At 34.0% G+C, this 16,474-nt stretch overlaps 1 protein-coding gene across 2 annotated transcripts in view; it reads right to left on the bottom strand.

Moving 5' to 3' along the window:
- Positions 1-16,474, bottom strand: part of ScsbetaG (Succinyl-coenzyme A synthetase beta subunit, GDP-forming) — a 260,513-nt gene that overhangs the window by 82,718 nt on the left and 161,321 nt on the right. For both annotated transcript variants that reach the window (XR_016550662.1, XM_090415888.1), the window contains exon 9: positions 14,706-14,848. Coding sequence is in view for 1 of the 2 variants with exons in the window: in XM_090415888.1 (XP_090272014.1) it covers positions 14,706-14,848 (143 nt within the window). In the remaining variant the exon portion in view is untranslated. The remainder of the gene's footprint in view (positions 1-14,705; positions 14,849-16,474) is intronic.

Here is a 16,474-nt window from a genome sequence, read left to right as displayed (position 1 = left end):
TATTGACTGGATTAATAACTTAGATATAAACTTGTAATATCTGACTGATAGAAGAATCATAATTTTCATATTTGTAATTTCTACTGGTGTTGTTTGTGTATTTAATGTGTTTGTGCAATATATATATATTAAGAGATGTCGAGCTTAGATTTTATATATATATATATATATATGTCTATTTATATTTTAATTATACACATATTGTTATAATTGTCACCAACACTGTATATGTTTTCTTTTTCTTGCGATGTAATAGCCATATGATAAATAAATAGTAGTTTCTTCCATGATGAATCTTAAAATTCCATGAAGATGCCCATGTAATAATTCTAGAAGTCCATTAGCCTCACAACAAACAGATAAATAGGAAAAGTAACTTCTAAAGAGGTAGGAAAAAATAAGAAAATATGCAGGGAGCATCAGGTAATCAAACTGATTCCTACAGTTTGATTTATGGATGTTGGATCTACTCCATCAAGAAAAAAAATAGGGGGAAAGTTAAGACAAAACAAGTGTGCATAACAGATGTCTTAATCCTGATGCAAACTGAGAACTTTAATTCTTAGCATTTATATTTTGGTACAAGATTTCTGTCAAAGTACAATGACATTTATTTATCTTTAGTTTAAATGAATGAACATAAACAACAATACTTGCTTGCAAGTTAAGAAATGAATTCAAGTAAAATATGAAATTTAATTTAACATATTAAGTGTAGGAGGTTTTAAAAGCTGCATAACTGAGAGGAGACCTCCACATAGCCTTTAAAGGAATGTGGAGAACCGACAGGGCTTCTGACCTAATGTCCAATCCTCACCTTTTCGTGGTGAACCCTGTTAGGTATCTACCTGGATACTGAACGAATGAGGATGGGCTGGCAATTTGGGATTTAGCAGACCAGATTGTATTCTTATTGGCTTAAACCAAAATACAAAATGATGGTACACCATGACAGAATTATATGCTGGCTGGGGCATCACCCAGTTAGACAAGGCCCCCATTGTTTTTGCCAGGAAACCAGGTCAAACAGCGAAACGTCAGCTGCTGGAACAAATCTGACCCCCCCCCCTCCTCAACATCACCAAAGTTCAAGATCAGTACTATTCAACATAAAAAGTCTGAATGGCAAAGAAATGGAGCTAGCTGAGGAATTAGATAAGTACCAGATCGACATAATAGGGGTGACTGAAACAAAAAAGACAAAAACTGGTGAGATACTTCTGAGCAATAAATACAAAATCTTATATTCAGGCAATGAAAATCAAGGAAAAGAAGGAGTAGCCATAGTATTCAACACTAAATCTTCTTGAATGGCAGGCAGTCTCAAGTAGAGTGATGTGGGCAAATATCAGAATGGGGAACTGGACAATGAGACTTATTTGTGCCTATGGTCCCACAGAAGGTTCTACTAAAGTAGAAGTGGAGGAATTTTTTGAGGCTTTAGAGAAAGCAACTGAGAGAAGGTCTCCTCTCAGCTGCTTTCAATGAAAGAGTTGGTCCTTGTTGGTGATCTAAATAGTAGAGTAGGAAATGATTATCAGACATACAAAAAAATATTTTGGGAAAATTTGGAGAAAAGAGCAAAACTAATAATAATGGCAAAAATCTGTTGGATTTCTGCCCAGGATATGGACTGATTATTACTAACGTAATGTGCTAACATAAAAATGTGCACAAATTAACATGGAGAGAAGAGGCAAGGAATAAGAAAAGTCTCATTGACTATGTTATTGTTGATAGAGATGTTTTCTTACAGATTTCTTACAGATGCAGGACACTAGAGTGTACAGGGGATTTGAAATTGGAAGTGATCACTATTTAGTCTTGAGCAGGATAAAATTGAATTTCATTTTGAAAAGAAGAACATGTAAGAAAGTTTTAAAATGAATAAAAGTTGAGCAGCTCTCAGATGTGAACTGTAGACTAAAATATACAAAGATTATTAAAGAAAAAATGAAAGAGTTTGAAAACAGGAACCAAACCTCGGAGATTCAGTGGCAAGCCTTGAAGAAAACCCTCATTGATTCAGCCAGAGAGGCATGTGGTGAGGTTGTCTGCAAGGATAGAAAAATCAGAACTCCATGGTGGACACAGGAAGTTAAAGAGGCAGTGAAGGAAAAGAAGAAAGCATATCAAAAGTTCTTGGCAAATAAGGCTTGTGCTCTTAGAGAATACAGAGACAAATGTAACAAATGTAAACACTGTTTAAAACTAGCTAAACAAAAGTCATGGGAAGACTTTGGTAAGAACATAGAAAATAAATATCAAGAAGGTGGCAAGATATTCTGGGGGTTGTTCAAGAAGCTCAGAAATGGAAGAAAGAGTGCTGTAAAAGGAATTAGAGATGATAAAGGTGATATGTAAACTGCAGAAAAAGATATCCTTGAAGTATGGAGTAATTACTTCAAAAAATTGCTAAATGAAACAAGCAGTGATAGCACAGTGTTAAAAAACACACAACAGACATGCAGACAGGAATACATATCCATACTTGAAGTAGAAAAAGCCATCAAAGGCTTGAAATGTGGAAAAGCAGCTGGAGTAGATGATATTCGACCAAAAATGCTGAAGTATGGAGGTATAAAAGTCTTACAGTGGCTGCACTGCATAGTATCCATATATAAAAAAAGAAATAAAACTGAATATGAGAATTTCAGAGGTATTTCATTACTGAGTGTTCCTGGTAAGATCTATGCAAGTATACTTGAGAAACAATTGAGAATTGTGGAAGAAAAGCTTGGTAAAGAACAAGCTGGATTAAAGCAAACAGAGGCTGTCAGGATCAGATCTTCACTTTATGACAAATAGTTGAAAAATCATGGGAATATAACAAAGATCTGTATTTAAATTTTGTAGAACTGGAAAAGGCATGTGACAAGAGAGAAGCTATTCAATACACTACATTTATGTGGTGTCAATGGGGCGTTATATCAAGCAATAGTTAGTCTTTATTCGAGTTGTAAATCATCAGTTAGAATTGAAGAAATTACAGGAAGATGGTTTAATGTTAAATCTGGTGTCAGATGAGGATGTACATTATCCCCTCTCTCATTCATTATCTATATGGATCACATTACGAAGGAAAGTGGTATTAAACCTAATATCAAGATTGGAGATGTTAATGTCATTATATCAAGCAATAGTTAGTCTTTATTCGAGTTGTAAGTCAGCAGTTAGAATTGAAGGAATTACAGGAAGATGGTTTAATGTTAAATCTAGTGTAAGACAAGAATGTACATTTTCCCCTCTCTCATTCATTATCTATATGGATCACATTACTAGGGAAAGTGGTATTAAACCTAATATCAAAATTGGAGATGTTAATATCAGCTTTTTTGCTTTATGCAGATGATGTTATACTTCTAAATAAATCTACTACAAGTCTGCAAGATTAGCTGACTAAATTGAATAACCAACAAAGACAATGAAAACAGGCAGAATCATTGAAAATGTCAACTGCATTGTGAATGGAGAACCTGTGGAACAAGTAAAAGATTTCAGCTACTTATTCACGATTTTTAGTGAAGATGGTAAATTAATTATGGAAATAGACAACAGAATCAACAAAGCTGGTATGGTAGGAAGTCAGTTGAATAAATTCATATGGAATAAGAGAGAAATTAGTCGGAACACTAAATTAGCTGCATACAAGACAGTCTGAGTCCTGAGAAAGATTTGGGGCACGATCAGATGGCATGAATGGCAATAACATATTAAAAATGAGGATATTAGGAAAGAACTTGGCATTGTCTGCATCCAGGAATGCATTAGCAGAGGTAATCTCAGGTGGTATGGTCTCTTAAACAGAATGGGCAATGAAAGATTAGCAAAACAAGTGTTCTCTGCCAGGTTCGCAGGAAAACGACCCAGAGGAAGACCAAGATATAGGTGGTTTGATATGGTAAAAAGTGCCTTAGGTGATAGAAATATAAGATCTGATGATGTTGGGGTCTTGACAAGTAACAGACTGATTTGGAGGAAAATTGTAGATAGGAAGTTAGTAATTATGTAAATTTTTCATGTAGTACTATCATATCCTGTACACCCCTTGAAGGTACATGGCAGGAATTTGATGATGATGGTTCTAAGATTGCAGTAGCAAGTTATAGGCCGATTAGCATCTGAAGAATAGTGGTTAATTGTACTGGAAAAATGAGTCAATAGGAGAATTTAAGAATGGGTGGATAAGAATATGATACTCTGAGGGGTAACATGGGTTTGTGAAAGGGCAGTCATACCTTAGTAATTTACTAACTTTTTATATTGAGTCGGATAAAGGAAATGGCTATACGATGATTCTACTGGATTTTGCAAAGACCAAACACCACATGGAACTCTGTTATGCAAATTAGAACAAATGGGGATGGATATGACACTGGTTATGTGGATAAGATAATGGACAGATATCAAAAAGTGGTATATGATGGGACAGAATCAAGGCAAAAACAGGTGACTAGTGGTGTGCCACAAGGTTGAGTACTGGGACCATTACTGTTTAATTTGTACCTAAATGATATAGGAAATAACCTGAATGGAAATATTCAGTTGTTTGCTAATGATTTGAAATTATGTACAGTAATAATTAATTAAGGTGATGTGGAAAGCTGCAGGACAATTTAAATAGGATGTCAGTATTGACAAAAGATAATGGGTGTTAATTTAATGTGGAGAAATGTTTTGGAATACACAGATTACAAGCTGTGTATCACATTGATGGAACTCCTGGAAATAGATGAAGACAGAGAGTGGTGGTAGACAGAGAGTTCAAGTTTAGAGTACATACGGTTAAGATAGCTGATGAATTAAAGATGTAAAGATTATATTCTTGTTTCATCCTTCATACATGTGTAAGCAAACAAAGTTTGTGTGTGAAGTAACTTGATGACTGGGCTACTTGTATATAGAGGCTAATGACTTCACATCAATTGCCTTACTATCCCATAATGCAAGGCACTTCACATATCCTTACAGTGCCTGTATACAAGCAGCCCAGTTGTGAAGTTACTTCGCATTCAAACTTTGCTTACACTTGGATAAAGGATGAAACCAAGAATATAATTTCTTGGCATCTTTAACTTATAGTATAACCAAATGAAAAAAACTTCAACAAGCAGCTCATTCCTCTTTATAAGGTCTTGATATGTCCACATCTGGATTACTGTGCTCAGGTCTGGTGTGGTCTCCTTGGTTTCTCGGGGATGAAGAAGTTTGTGGAGAGGATTCAGAGGAAAGTGACCAAGATGGTGAGTGGTCTGTGGAACATTCTCTATGAGGACAGATTGAGTCTGCAGAAGTTGGTTGATAGGCAAAAAAGAGGGATATGATAGAAACCTTTAAGTTACTTAAAGGATTTTATAGGATTGATACAGGGGAAGGAAATGTTTCAGCACTTAAGATTCTGGTGATGAATCACTTGAAGATGAGCTACATCCAGGAAGACCCTCCACTATTGATAATGAAGAATTATGTGCTGCTGTTGAAAATAATTCAAGATTACATGAGTAGTGAAACAATTTGTTTACACTTGCATCAACTGGGAAAATCATGGAAGATAAGCATATGGGTCCCACATACATTATCAGATAACAATAAACTTCAAAGGCTATCAATTTGTTCTTCACTTTTTTTCACATTATAAAAATGAGCCATTTTTGGATTACTTGATCACTTGTGATGAAAAATAAATGGATATTGTACTCTAACAAGAAGTGAACTTATCACTGGTTGTCACCAAATGATCCAGTGTCACACACTTCAAAAGGTACCGCTTCATCCCTAGAAGACTATGCTTTGGGTGTGTATGTGTCTGTGGTGGACTGGAGCTAGTATTGTCCACTACGAGTTTCTCACTGCAGGCCAAACAATTACAGCTGAGATCTACTTGATGCAACTAAAGCGTATGCAGGATGCATTACTTCAGAAACAGCCAGGACTAGTTAATAGGAAGAAAGTGCTATTCTTAAAGGACAATGCAAAACCTCATACTGCAAAACTTACCTGTGAGAAGATTTTTGCTTTAGGATGGGAGATACTCCCTCATCCTCCATATTCTCCTGACATTTTTCCAAGCGATTATCACCTTTTTTTTTTTTTTTTTTGGTGCTAGACAATCACATGCGAAACAGACATTCTACAGTAAAACAGAGATTGAAGTGGAGGTTGCTAGGTTTATTACTAATAAAGACAAACCGTTTTATAAAAGTGGAATTTACAAACTTGTATCTTGTTGGGAAAAATTTGTAGATTGTGAAAGTGCTTATTTTAATGAATAAAACATTTGATGAAAATTTCTGTAGTTGTTTAATTTTTATTATGAAAACTGCACAAACTTTTTTATTTACCTGATACAAGCCCATCCTCTTTCTTTCAGCATCCAGGCAGATAGATAGGAATGGGGCACATCAAAAGAAGATGAGAGTTAAACACTAGGTCAGAAGTCCCAATCAGTTCTTCATATCCTTTACTATGCAGGGTTCTCCTCCCAGTTATGTACCTTTGGCCCTTAAGTGGCCCCTACTATGAATATTCAGTACAATATTTCAATAGGTGATGGGGCAACTATTGAAATATTGTACTATGAATATTCAGTACAATATTTCAATAGTTGCCCCATCACCAAATTTTTTCCAAACAGTCTATTGTCAGGACTCGTTTCATCAATATCTAATCTTCCATCTGCTAAAGAACTAAATAAGTCAATTAACCTATATTCTGCACTCTAAGTAATATCTGTTTCGAAAAATTCTTGAATTTGTCTAAACAGATGGAAGCACATTTTTGAAAATTAATAATGTCATATTCTTTCCTGATATGCTCATTTCTTTATATGACTGTGCCATTTATGCCATCTACTCACTCTCTTATCTGTGTTCATCAATCTTTGATCATATATGTTATTTTTAACTTAACTCTCAGATCCTTATGGTTGGGTTAAAAATGTTTAGAATACGCTCTTGTATACTGATAGCTATAGCTTGGAGTTTCGGTTGATTTATATTTTATTCAATATTGTGTGTGTGTGACTAAAAGACTAAAAAGTAAGATTTAAGAACTAGATTTCAAAACTATGAATTTTCTGACTGGTTGAGTAATTATCTATTTATTAATATTCCTTTTTTTTAATTTTATTTATTATTTTATTTTCTTATTGTTATTACTTTTATTGCAAGAGGCCAGGCTAGTTATGTTAATAAGTTTTAGACTTTCTAGCTTACAATGGTATAGTGATAGTTGCTTTAATGTAGTGTGCACATAAAGTATATATTCCTGAAGATGACCTTAACATAAAGGTCAAAATATAGAATTTGAATTTTAATGTTATTCAAGTTTTTATCTCAAAAAAAGTAGTCCACTCCATAAATCTATATAATGAGTGCTGATAACCTTCAATTTCACTAAATGAAAGAATTTTTCTCCAGAATATCACGAACATCTTCACTACAAAAAATGGAATACTCACATGAAAAGTGAAACATAAGAGTAAACAACACAGAAATTACAATGAAATTATGAAATTACAAGTTGTAGAGGAGTAGTAAGTTCTAATTATAACTCAAGTCCTAGCACTGAATCACATCTATGCAAAAAATAAAAAATAAATAAATAAAAATAAATAAATCGATGAGATCTATTAAGCAATGCCACTTCTCACACTGGGGATATACTTGATCTGGTGGATGTATATACCACCAGATCAAGTTCAAATGGATTGGGTATATCCATTGGATGATGCAGCAACACTAATGCTTTTTTTTTAAACAGTTTTTCTTCCTTATGTTATTGCCTATTTCCATAGTAAGGAGGGGCAAGGTAACTTATCCTTTGTAGAATCTTAAAATGAAAAAAGTTTACAGATAGGACGGAATGCAACTTGAATTTTAATGGCCACATAACTGATTTCTTTTTGATTGATTGAAGATGGAGGTGCACTGAATCTATTTATGGTCTTGTTGAAGAAAGTATTATTGAATCCATTAAATAGAAAAGTAGATTTATATAAATATATTTATATGTTCCATTTCTTGTTGCAATAAAGTGTCTCTTCTGGTACTAATTGTTATTAGTACCAGAAGAGGTACTAATTGTTAGAAATGAAACATTTCTAACAATTCTTGGTTGTTTGGAAGAACATGGTACACATATTATGCATCATTCATGCAAAAAAATTTAGCACAATAAGAACTCTAATCTACTGAGTTCACACTCTTTGCTCCATGGATACTATATACAATTTATATTTAAGATCTCAGGCACTGATAACTTTACTTCTAGACTAGTTATTTATCAGTAGGTATGCATGTTTTTCAAATACTGCTTTTAACAGCTGGCCATGCACCACTAATGGGCTGATGATGTGCAACATAATTTCCTGTAGTGTGGCCTATTTTCACAGAATCTAGAGAACAAAGCAAGTATTGCTACCAAAAAATAAAGCTTTCCTATTACAAGGACATGTCAACTCCTGTGGATGGAACACAATTTTCAATGCTGCTAAATACTACTGTCCTGCCTATTATAGGAGTGTAAAAATGTGGATATTGATATATTTAGTACTGAGAGCAGAATATACCAAACCCTTGAAGCATGTGGCAACATATCAGTGACACAAAATCTACCCTTAAACCACACCAGCCACTAGACAGGTACATATGACTGAATCTGAATGTAATATATTAGGAGGCTTTCTGAGAGTAAGTGGGAGCAAGTAATTCTGCTCCCACTTACTCTCCCAGATTGTACCTGGAGAAAGTTCAAGTACAGTTGACTCTCATTATAACAAACTACTGAAAAACCCTTGCTAAAGCATCATAGGTACAACACTATGCTAAAAGAAATTATATAGCAAACTATCCAAAATAAACTATTCTTGTGGTCCTTATGAGTGTACTACACTAAGAGTCAACTATATAGTGGTGTGCAGGGAACATCAAGACCATGCTGTGGCCAGGAGATGCTCTCTGTGTGTGAGACATGTGGAAGTCTTTAACCATTACACTGCATGCCGCCTCTCTTTAATTACTTATCTCCATCACTAACTATGAAAGGCCATCACAAACAGTTATAATGCTACATAAGGTTGAAAAAAATATATACAAGCATCATTAAAAATATAAAACAGAAAAAAATGCATAAAAACAATAAAATCCATATATCCATATCCACTTCAACATTCGTGATGTTAACATAAATGATGTACACACAGTCATTACAACTAGGATGGATAGTAAACAGTGCGTGCTGAGTGATATGGAAATAGATCTGTCTCTTGATTATGACATAAGAGGGTGACTCTTAAGTAAACAACAAATATTGAGGTGTGACTGTTTATATTTCAGGAATGACAAAGAGACTATAACAACAACAATTTAATAGAGAATACTACAAATACTTTAGATTTAGATTAGATGACAATGGCTAGCTGTCAGTTTGTATAGATTCAGTCACATTTGTATAGTAAAACAAAGACCTATTGTTTGCTACAAATTCAATTCACGGACAAAAGCTTTCCTGTCTTCTATATATATAATCAGTATGTGCTTAACCACATTTAAACAATTAACTTTATTTTAGTCAAGTAGCTTAGAATAATAACTTTATCCAATTTTAAATATTTACCTTACAGCAACTTTTCATTCACTGAATTGAGTCCAAAGTCCTATTCAATACATGGTTCACAACACGTATCAGTTTCTTGAGCACAAAAGCTCAAGAACGGTTCAGTGCATTTAATTCTCACTGAACTACAGCTTGAGGAGTGAAAGATAATTCTTAGTGGAACTTTGCTTATATGGATATTTCTGCTATACATTCCTTTAGCATATTGCAACATTGTGCCAGATAAACAAAATTTTCATGAGCTGGAATTACTCTTAACAGGAAATAATATAAATTAAAGATGCAAGAAATTATATTTTTGGTTTAATCCTTTATCCAAGTGCAAGCAAACAAAGTTTTCACCTGAAGTATTTTCAGGACTGGGTGACTCGTATATAGAAGCTAATGACTTCACATCACTTGCCTTAGTATTCCATAACCAAGAATATAATTTCTTGGCATTTTAATTTATAGTATAACCAAGTGGAAAAACTTCCAACATCTCTAATCCAGAGTATTTTAAAAATAAGGTGTGACACCTTTTGGCTACTCATATATTAAAATATGACTTCTGCATTACTTCAACCTTGGTATCACTTCTTGGTCTGGCTCCCACTGATAAGACCTCAATAAAGGTCGAAACCTGTCTGGGTAGTGACCCCCTCCCATAATGCATAATATTATACATGTCTGTAATGGTATGTGCTTTGCATTATGCAATACTAAGGCAAGTGATGTGAAATCATTAGCTTCTATATACTAGTTGCCCAGTCCTGAAATTACTTCAGGTGCAAACTTTGTTTGCTTACACTTGGATGAAGGATTAAATCAAGAATATAATTTCTTGATATCTTTAATTTATAGTATAACTAAGTAGAAAAACTTCCAACATCTCAACAGGAAAGTTATTCCTTGGCATTCTGAACTAAAATTAATGAACCAGTATACTCTTGTTTTGATGAGTATTGAATACTTTTAACTTATAACTTTTATACTGATTCTCCCTTTAATACCATAAGAGACTTGAAGTACCTCACAGGTTTTCTGCTTGTGTTTCACTATTACTCTTCACTTCTATCAGCAATATTCAACTATGGTTTCTTACAACTCCCTTCTTATCTTCCCTTACCTTGTGACAAAGAATGTCAGGGCATAGCTGTGGGGGAGAAGTTCCTGGGCAAACTTTTTGCAGAAATTCTTTTTAGCAGAAATCACCTCTTGGCAGTCACTACTGGAGAAACTCACCTACAGGAATGTTCTTCTGCACCAGTCTCTTCTTTTGGACAAGTCCTCCGGACAGCCCCCAGCTTCTCTTTCTCAATTTCTTATACTCTTTATTCAGATGCATCATGTGACCTTGCTTTGCATACAGTGGATTCATCACTCATAAGCAGTTCTGCATTTGACTATTACGAGATATGATTTGTCAATCTGGGACACAGAAGAATGTGGTAATGAACTGTAAGAATTCAGTCACTGGAAAATTAACAAAGCATGAGACTGAAATCTTACAAATTAGATTTAAATTGCTGTTCTACAGACCATATTTAGATTTCTGTATGTGGTCTGTAGAACTGCAATTTCTAACAGAACCTCAACTACTGGCCACAACAATCACTACCCACCTAAATATTCAAAACCACATGCTGCATGATCCCTTCCATCACAAAGGTGGTAATTTTTGTCAGATCAGAAATCCCATGACTAAGCAGGTAAATTGGAATCCCATCTTTTTGATCTTTTCCTCAAAATTTCCTTGATGTATTTATTTTCCAAATTCTGATACCCAATAATCTCATGATTTATTTATCTCAGACTAATTTTCAGCAGTCCCCTAACAAAACAGTAAGGTGATCTTCTTTGGGATTACAATTACCTCAATTCAAACTGGCTTCTTTTCCAGTAATCAAGCTGGAAGAAATGCCGAGATATTTGCTGTTTGCAATGACCTAAAACAAACTGTCTGCCCAAAACACCAGACAATATTCATTATACATCACTTCCCAAACACAGTTGATCTTTTTCTGACTAGTTTTTCTAAATACACTGAAGATGTTAGCTCTCTCTTGGTAACTCAGATTATAAATTTATTCAACTTTCTTTTTCTACAGAGCATCCTTTTATTAGCTACATTCAGTCTTGTGTTGATTGGCATCATGCTGCCTATGAACTAGTGCCAAATGGGATTATTCTATTTTTCCTTCACAAGAGCTAAATAATGTTTTGGCTATCATGAACTGAACACTTGCTGTGACTGAATACCTGAAATATTTTTTGCTGAAATGAAGACCTCTGTTCATCCCACAATCCACTCAAAACCCTAATCACTATCCAAGCATTTCTTTTCCAAAAGAGTATGGATCACATCATGAAAGTAAGTGGCATTAGACCTGATATTAGATGTCAAACTTAGCACTTTGCTTTATGCAGATGATGTCGTATTCCAAAACACATATAATACAAGTCTCCAGGATTCTCTAACTAAATTGAATAACAGCTGTAACAAATTTGGCATGAAAATCAGTGATAAAAAGACAAAAACTATGAAAATAGACAGGAGCACAGAAAACTTTAGCTGCATTCTAAATGGAGATCCTATAGAACAAGTAAAATATTTCAGCTATTTAGGCATGGTTTTCAATGAAGATGGCAGATTAAACCTGGAAATAGACAACAGAATAAGCAAAGCAGGTATGGTGGGTAGCCAGCTGAATAAATTTATATGGAATAAGACAGAAATTAGCCAAAACAACAGACTAGCAGTATACAAGACAGTGTTCAAACCAGTTTTAAATTATGGATCCGAGAGTTGGTTTAGAAATAAAGCGCTTCATCAAAGATTAGAAACTACAAATATGAGAGTTCTGAGAAATATCAGGGGATTAAACCAATGGCAACAATGGCAGAATCATATTAAAAATGAAGATATTAGAAAGGAACTTGACATTATTAGCACTGAAGAATGTGTCAGCAGAGCTAACCTAAGGTGATATTGGCCACTTAAATGGAACGAGTGAGGAAAGGTTAGCAAAAAAAGGTGTTTGATGCCATGATTGCATGAAAAAGACCAAGTTCTAGGTGGATTGATTCAGTAAGAAGTGTCTTAGAAACATAAATATTAGATATGACAATATTGGAGTGTTCACAAGTAACAGATTGATTTGGAGGAAAATTGTGGATAGAAGATTAATAATAATGTAAACTTAATTATGTAGTGCTGTCATAGTATCCTGAACACCTCTTGAGGGTACATATCAGGAGTGATGATGACAACCAAAAGTGGTACATGACAAATTCTAGTTTCACTCAACACTTGGCCTGCAAAATCCAATTAACTTTGATTATTGCTTTCACATTCGAGATGATGCCAAAAACCTTTCCAAAATGTTAAAAGGGAAATATGGTTAATAGATGATTCCCCCTCCCCCACTCTCAATGGCTCACTTTCTCATAAATGTTTTGTTCTGTTTTTGCCTTTTATATAGGTATTTAGCTAGCAAAGGGAGCAAATAATTTTTCTAATATTTAATCATCTTGTCTAAACAGCATTCATATCTTCTGAACCTCATCCCTCACCAAGGCAACTGGGTGCAATCAACATGTCTAGCTTTCACATCCAGATGGTGTCACTGCTAACATCACAAAATGAAAAGGCTGATGTTCCAGTATATCTTCTATTTCAACTCTGCATAGATGACCAAAGCAAATCATTTTCTTCTATGTCAAGAACAGTTTCTTAAATTCTCCCTTCAGGTCTTTCAATCCTGATGGCATTTCTCCCCACTAGTATGCTCCAGAATTATTAAACTATATATATTATATATATTAATAACCCCATAGCTGACACTTTAGTTCTCAACAATATAGCAGTCATTGACAGAAACCTTCATCACCATCTGGAGGTGTACCAAATAATTAGTGACCACAATATGGATTCTAACAATGTTAATTTACAGAGGATCTCCTAGCTGCCAACATCACCTACCTTTGGACTTTGTTGGACACAAGCAATAGAAAGGTCTGGAAGCAAAAAAAAAAAAAAAAAACTGGCACATTCTTCTATTCAAAACATTACTTCTCACATGTAAAATCCCAAATCCAACTAACTTTAGAATAGTACTTTCACACATGGGTTGATGCCAAAAACCTCTCAAAAAATACTGGATGTTATCCAGAAGAGGGAAATCCAGTTAACAGATACCCTCCACCTCAGTGACTCACTTCAATTACTTTCTCATGTTACTTTCACAAGAACTGTTTCTGCTAAGCTGCTTTCCAGAATTCTTCCACTTTCTCTACGCCTGTAAACATGCGCCATCAATCTTCTCACCTAACTTTATGTCCTCCTCTTTTATTCCACTTATCTCTGTTCTTTGGAAGAAGTCTTCTTTATAGTGTTTTTCTGATGAACTACAATCATTAAATATTTATAATGCATATCAATAGGTTGCTCATTTCTTCTTCCATTTGTCCTGCATGGAATGGATTAATGTAGTATTTCAATGCTCAGATTGCTAGGTTTTTGGGCCATATCTAGTAAAGATTTTCACTAAAAAAAAAAAATAAAAAATAGTCAATAGCGCTTTCTTGCTAACCATAACTCTTGGTCCATCTACCTGTAATAAATCATGACTTAATTTATTAGTACAATGTGTTCAAATTATTTCATTTCCCACCATAATTAGTTAAACTTTTTTTCCCATCTTATCATAACATATTAAAAAAAAAAAAAATGCACTGCTAAGCTTTAACAGTGAGTGAAAATTTGAATACTGCAGCTTGCCATTCATGTTTGCACTGCTTTATCAATTTGTATATGCTGTATGGAGGAAATATACAACCCTTCTGTGAATAAATTGATCTATTCCTCAATATTTCACCTTCCACACTGAGGTCGATCTCAGTAACAGAGGGTGAAATATTGAGGAATAAATCTATTCACTTATTCACAGAAGGGTTGTATATTTCCTGAGTTTTCTACTATGAATTTTACACATAAGTTAACACTAAAAGAATGAGTACAGGTTTTTTTTTTTTAATTACCATTAGTAAAATGATAATCTAAATGATAATCTATACTAAATGAAATTTTAACAATGTTAATGATTTACCTTGCTATCAGCAGTCAAAATTCTGAAGGCATGATAAACTTGTTCTTCTTTAACTGATCCGCCTACATCTAAGAAATTAGCTGGACTTCCTCCATACAGGTGTATGATATCCATAGTAGCCATAGCAAGACCTGCACCATTTACTAGAGAAGAGGAAGAACTGTCATGTTAGGAATACTTGATATGTTTCTATATGCTTATAAGCATATATGTGAAAATACACTTGTAGGTATGGATGACTTTTAACCATTTTGCTATATATTTCTTTGTAGCTAGTATGGATAATCTCAAAACTTTGTTCCAATTTATTTCATTAACACAATTTTGAGCTAATGTAACTTTGGTAAATTCAATACATAATTGTCCAATTACATTTAATGCATTCATTAAGTGACTTGACTTTTCTGTATTTAATTTTTTGTTTCTTTTTTTAGACGAGCCTTCTAAACTCAAGAAGCTATACAAGCTCAGCTTTTGCAAACATCCATGCCCATTGTGGGATTCGAGTGGAATGACTGGAGAGCAGGTGTGCTATCTATTAAGCCAAAAAGGCTGGCAATTAATACCATTTAATACCTTAACTTAAATAACATAACATAAATTAATACCATAACTTAAAAATCTTCTAAATAATAATTATGAGATGTTATATTTAGACAATAGTGATCAGGGAAAGAAAGGAGTAGCTATAATATTCAACACTAAAAACAAAAATAAACTTCTTGATCATTTTAAAAATTTTATGGAATTTACAACCGTGTTAAAAAACTTTTTTATTATACCGACGTTTCGATCTTCACATCAAAATCATCATTTGGAGCATACATGAGTATACAGAACAAGCTGAGTTACATCATTAACTGTAAGCTAGAGAAACAATGATCTGATCACATGTTATTCTACTGGCGTTACCTCTGGTGAAAAAAAATAAAAATAAAAATAAAATAAAACAAATTAAAAATAAAATAAATAAATAAAATAAAACTTTTTACATCAAGCTAAATTCTATTTTTACAATGACAGGAATAAACATTCTTTTAGATGGTTTTCTTTCAGAAACAATTGGTGTCCAATTTTTAGTATTACAGTTCCTATTTTTGATTTACAATACTGGATTTTCTATAGTCCTGTTTATAGTTGTTCTTGGTGAGGAAGGTCGAATATATACCTTCCATATGCTTGGGATTTTTAAACCATCGTTGTTGTTCAGATTGGGGTGGTTGCTGATAATCTCGCAGGCTTCCTTGAATTTCCGATCATACCATGTTCTAGTGTGATGTAGACAGCTGGTGGTTTTCCAGTCAATTCTGTGTAAGGTATTCACAGGGCATGATCAGAAAGGCCAGCTTCACCATAATTATTATATTTAATGTGTCGTTTATGTTCTTTTTGTCTAATAGGAATAGTGCGTCCTGTTTCTCCTATATATGGTACGTTGCAAGTACAATAAATCCGTATACTTCATGGTGAGCTAGTGGAGGGAGTGGGTCTTTGGATGAGTTGAGTAAGTTTTTTAATGTTGCAGGAGGTTTAAAGGTGGCTTTGAGGTTGTACTTTTGTAGTATTGTTTATTTTGTCCGATATTCCTTTAATGTAGGGAATGGTTATAGTTTTACTGTAGTCTGGTTTGTCTTTGTTTTTTGTTGTGGTTTTGTAGAGAATTTTGTTTATAGTATTTTAGCTGTATCTGTTTTTTTGTAGGTTATTACTGATAATTTTAAACTCATCTTTCAGTGCCTGTTCATTGGAACAAATCGTCTGAGCTCTGT

The sequence above is a fragment of the Typopeltis vanoorti genome, chromosome 3 (assembly GCF_054136105.1).
Source record: "Typopeltis vanoorti isolate ZY-2024b chromosome 3, IOZ_Tvanoo_1.0, whole genome shotgun sequence".
NCBI classification, from domain to species: Eukaryota; Metazoa; Arthropoda; class Arachnida; order Uropygi; family Thelyphonidae; genus Typopeltis; species Typopeltis vanoorti.
This window is presented reverse-complemented; position numbering and strand designations above follow the sequence as displayed.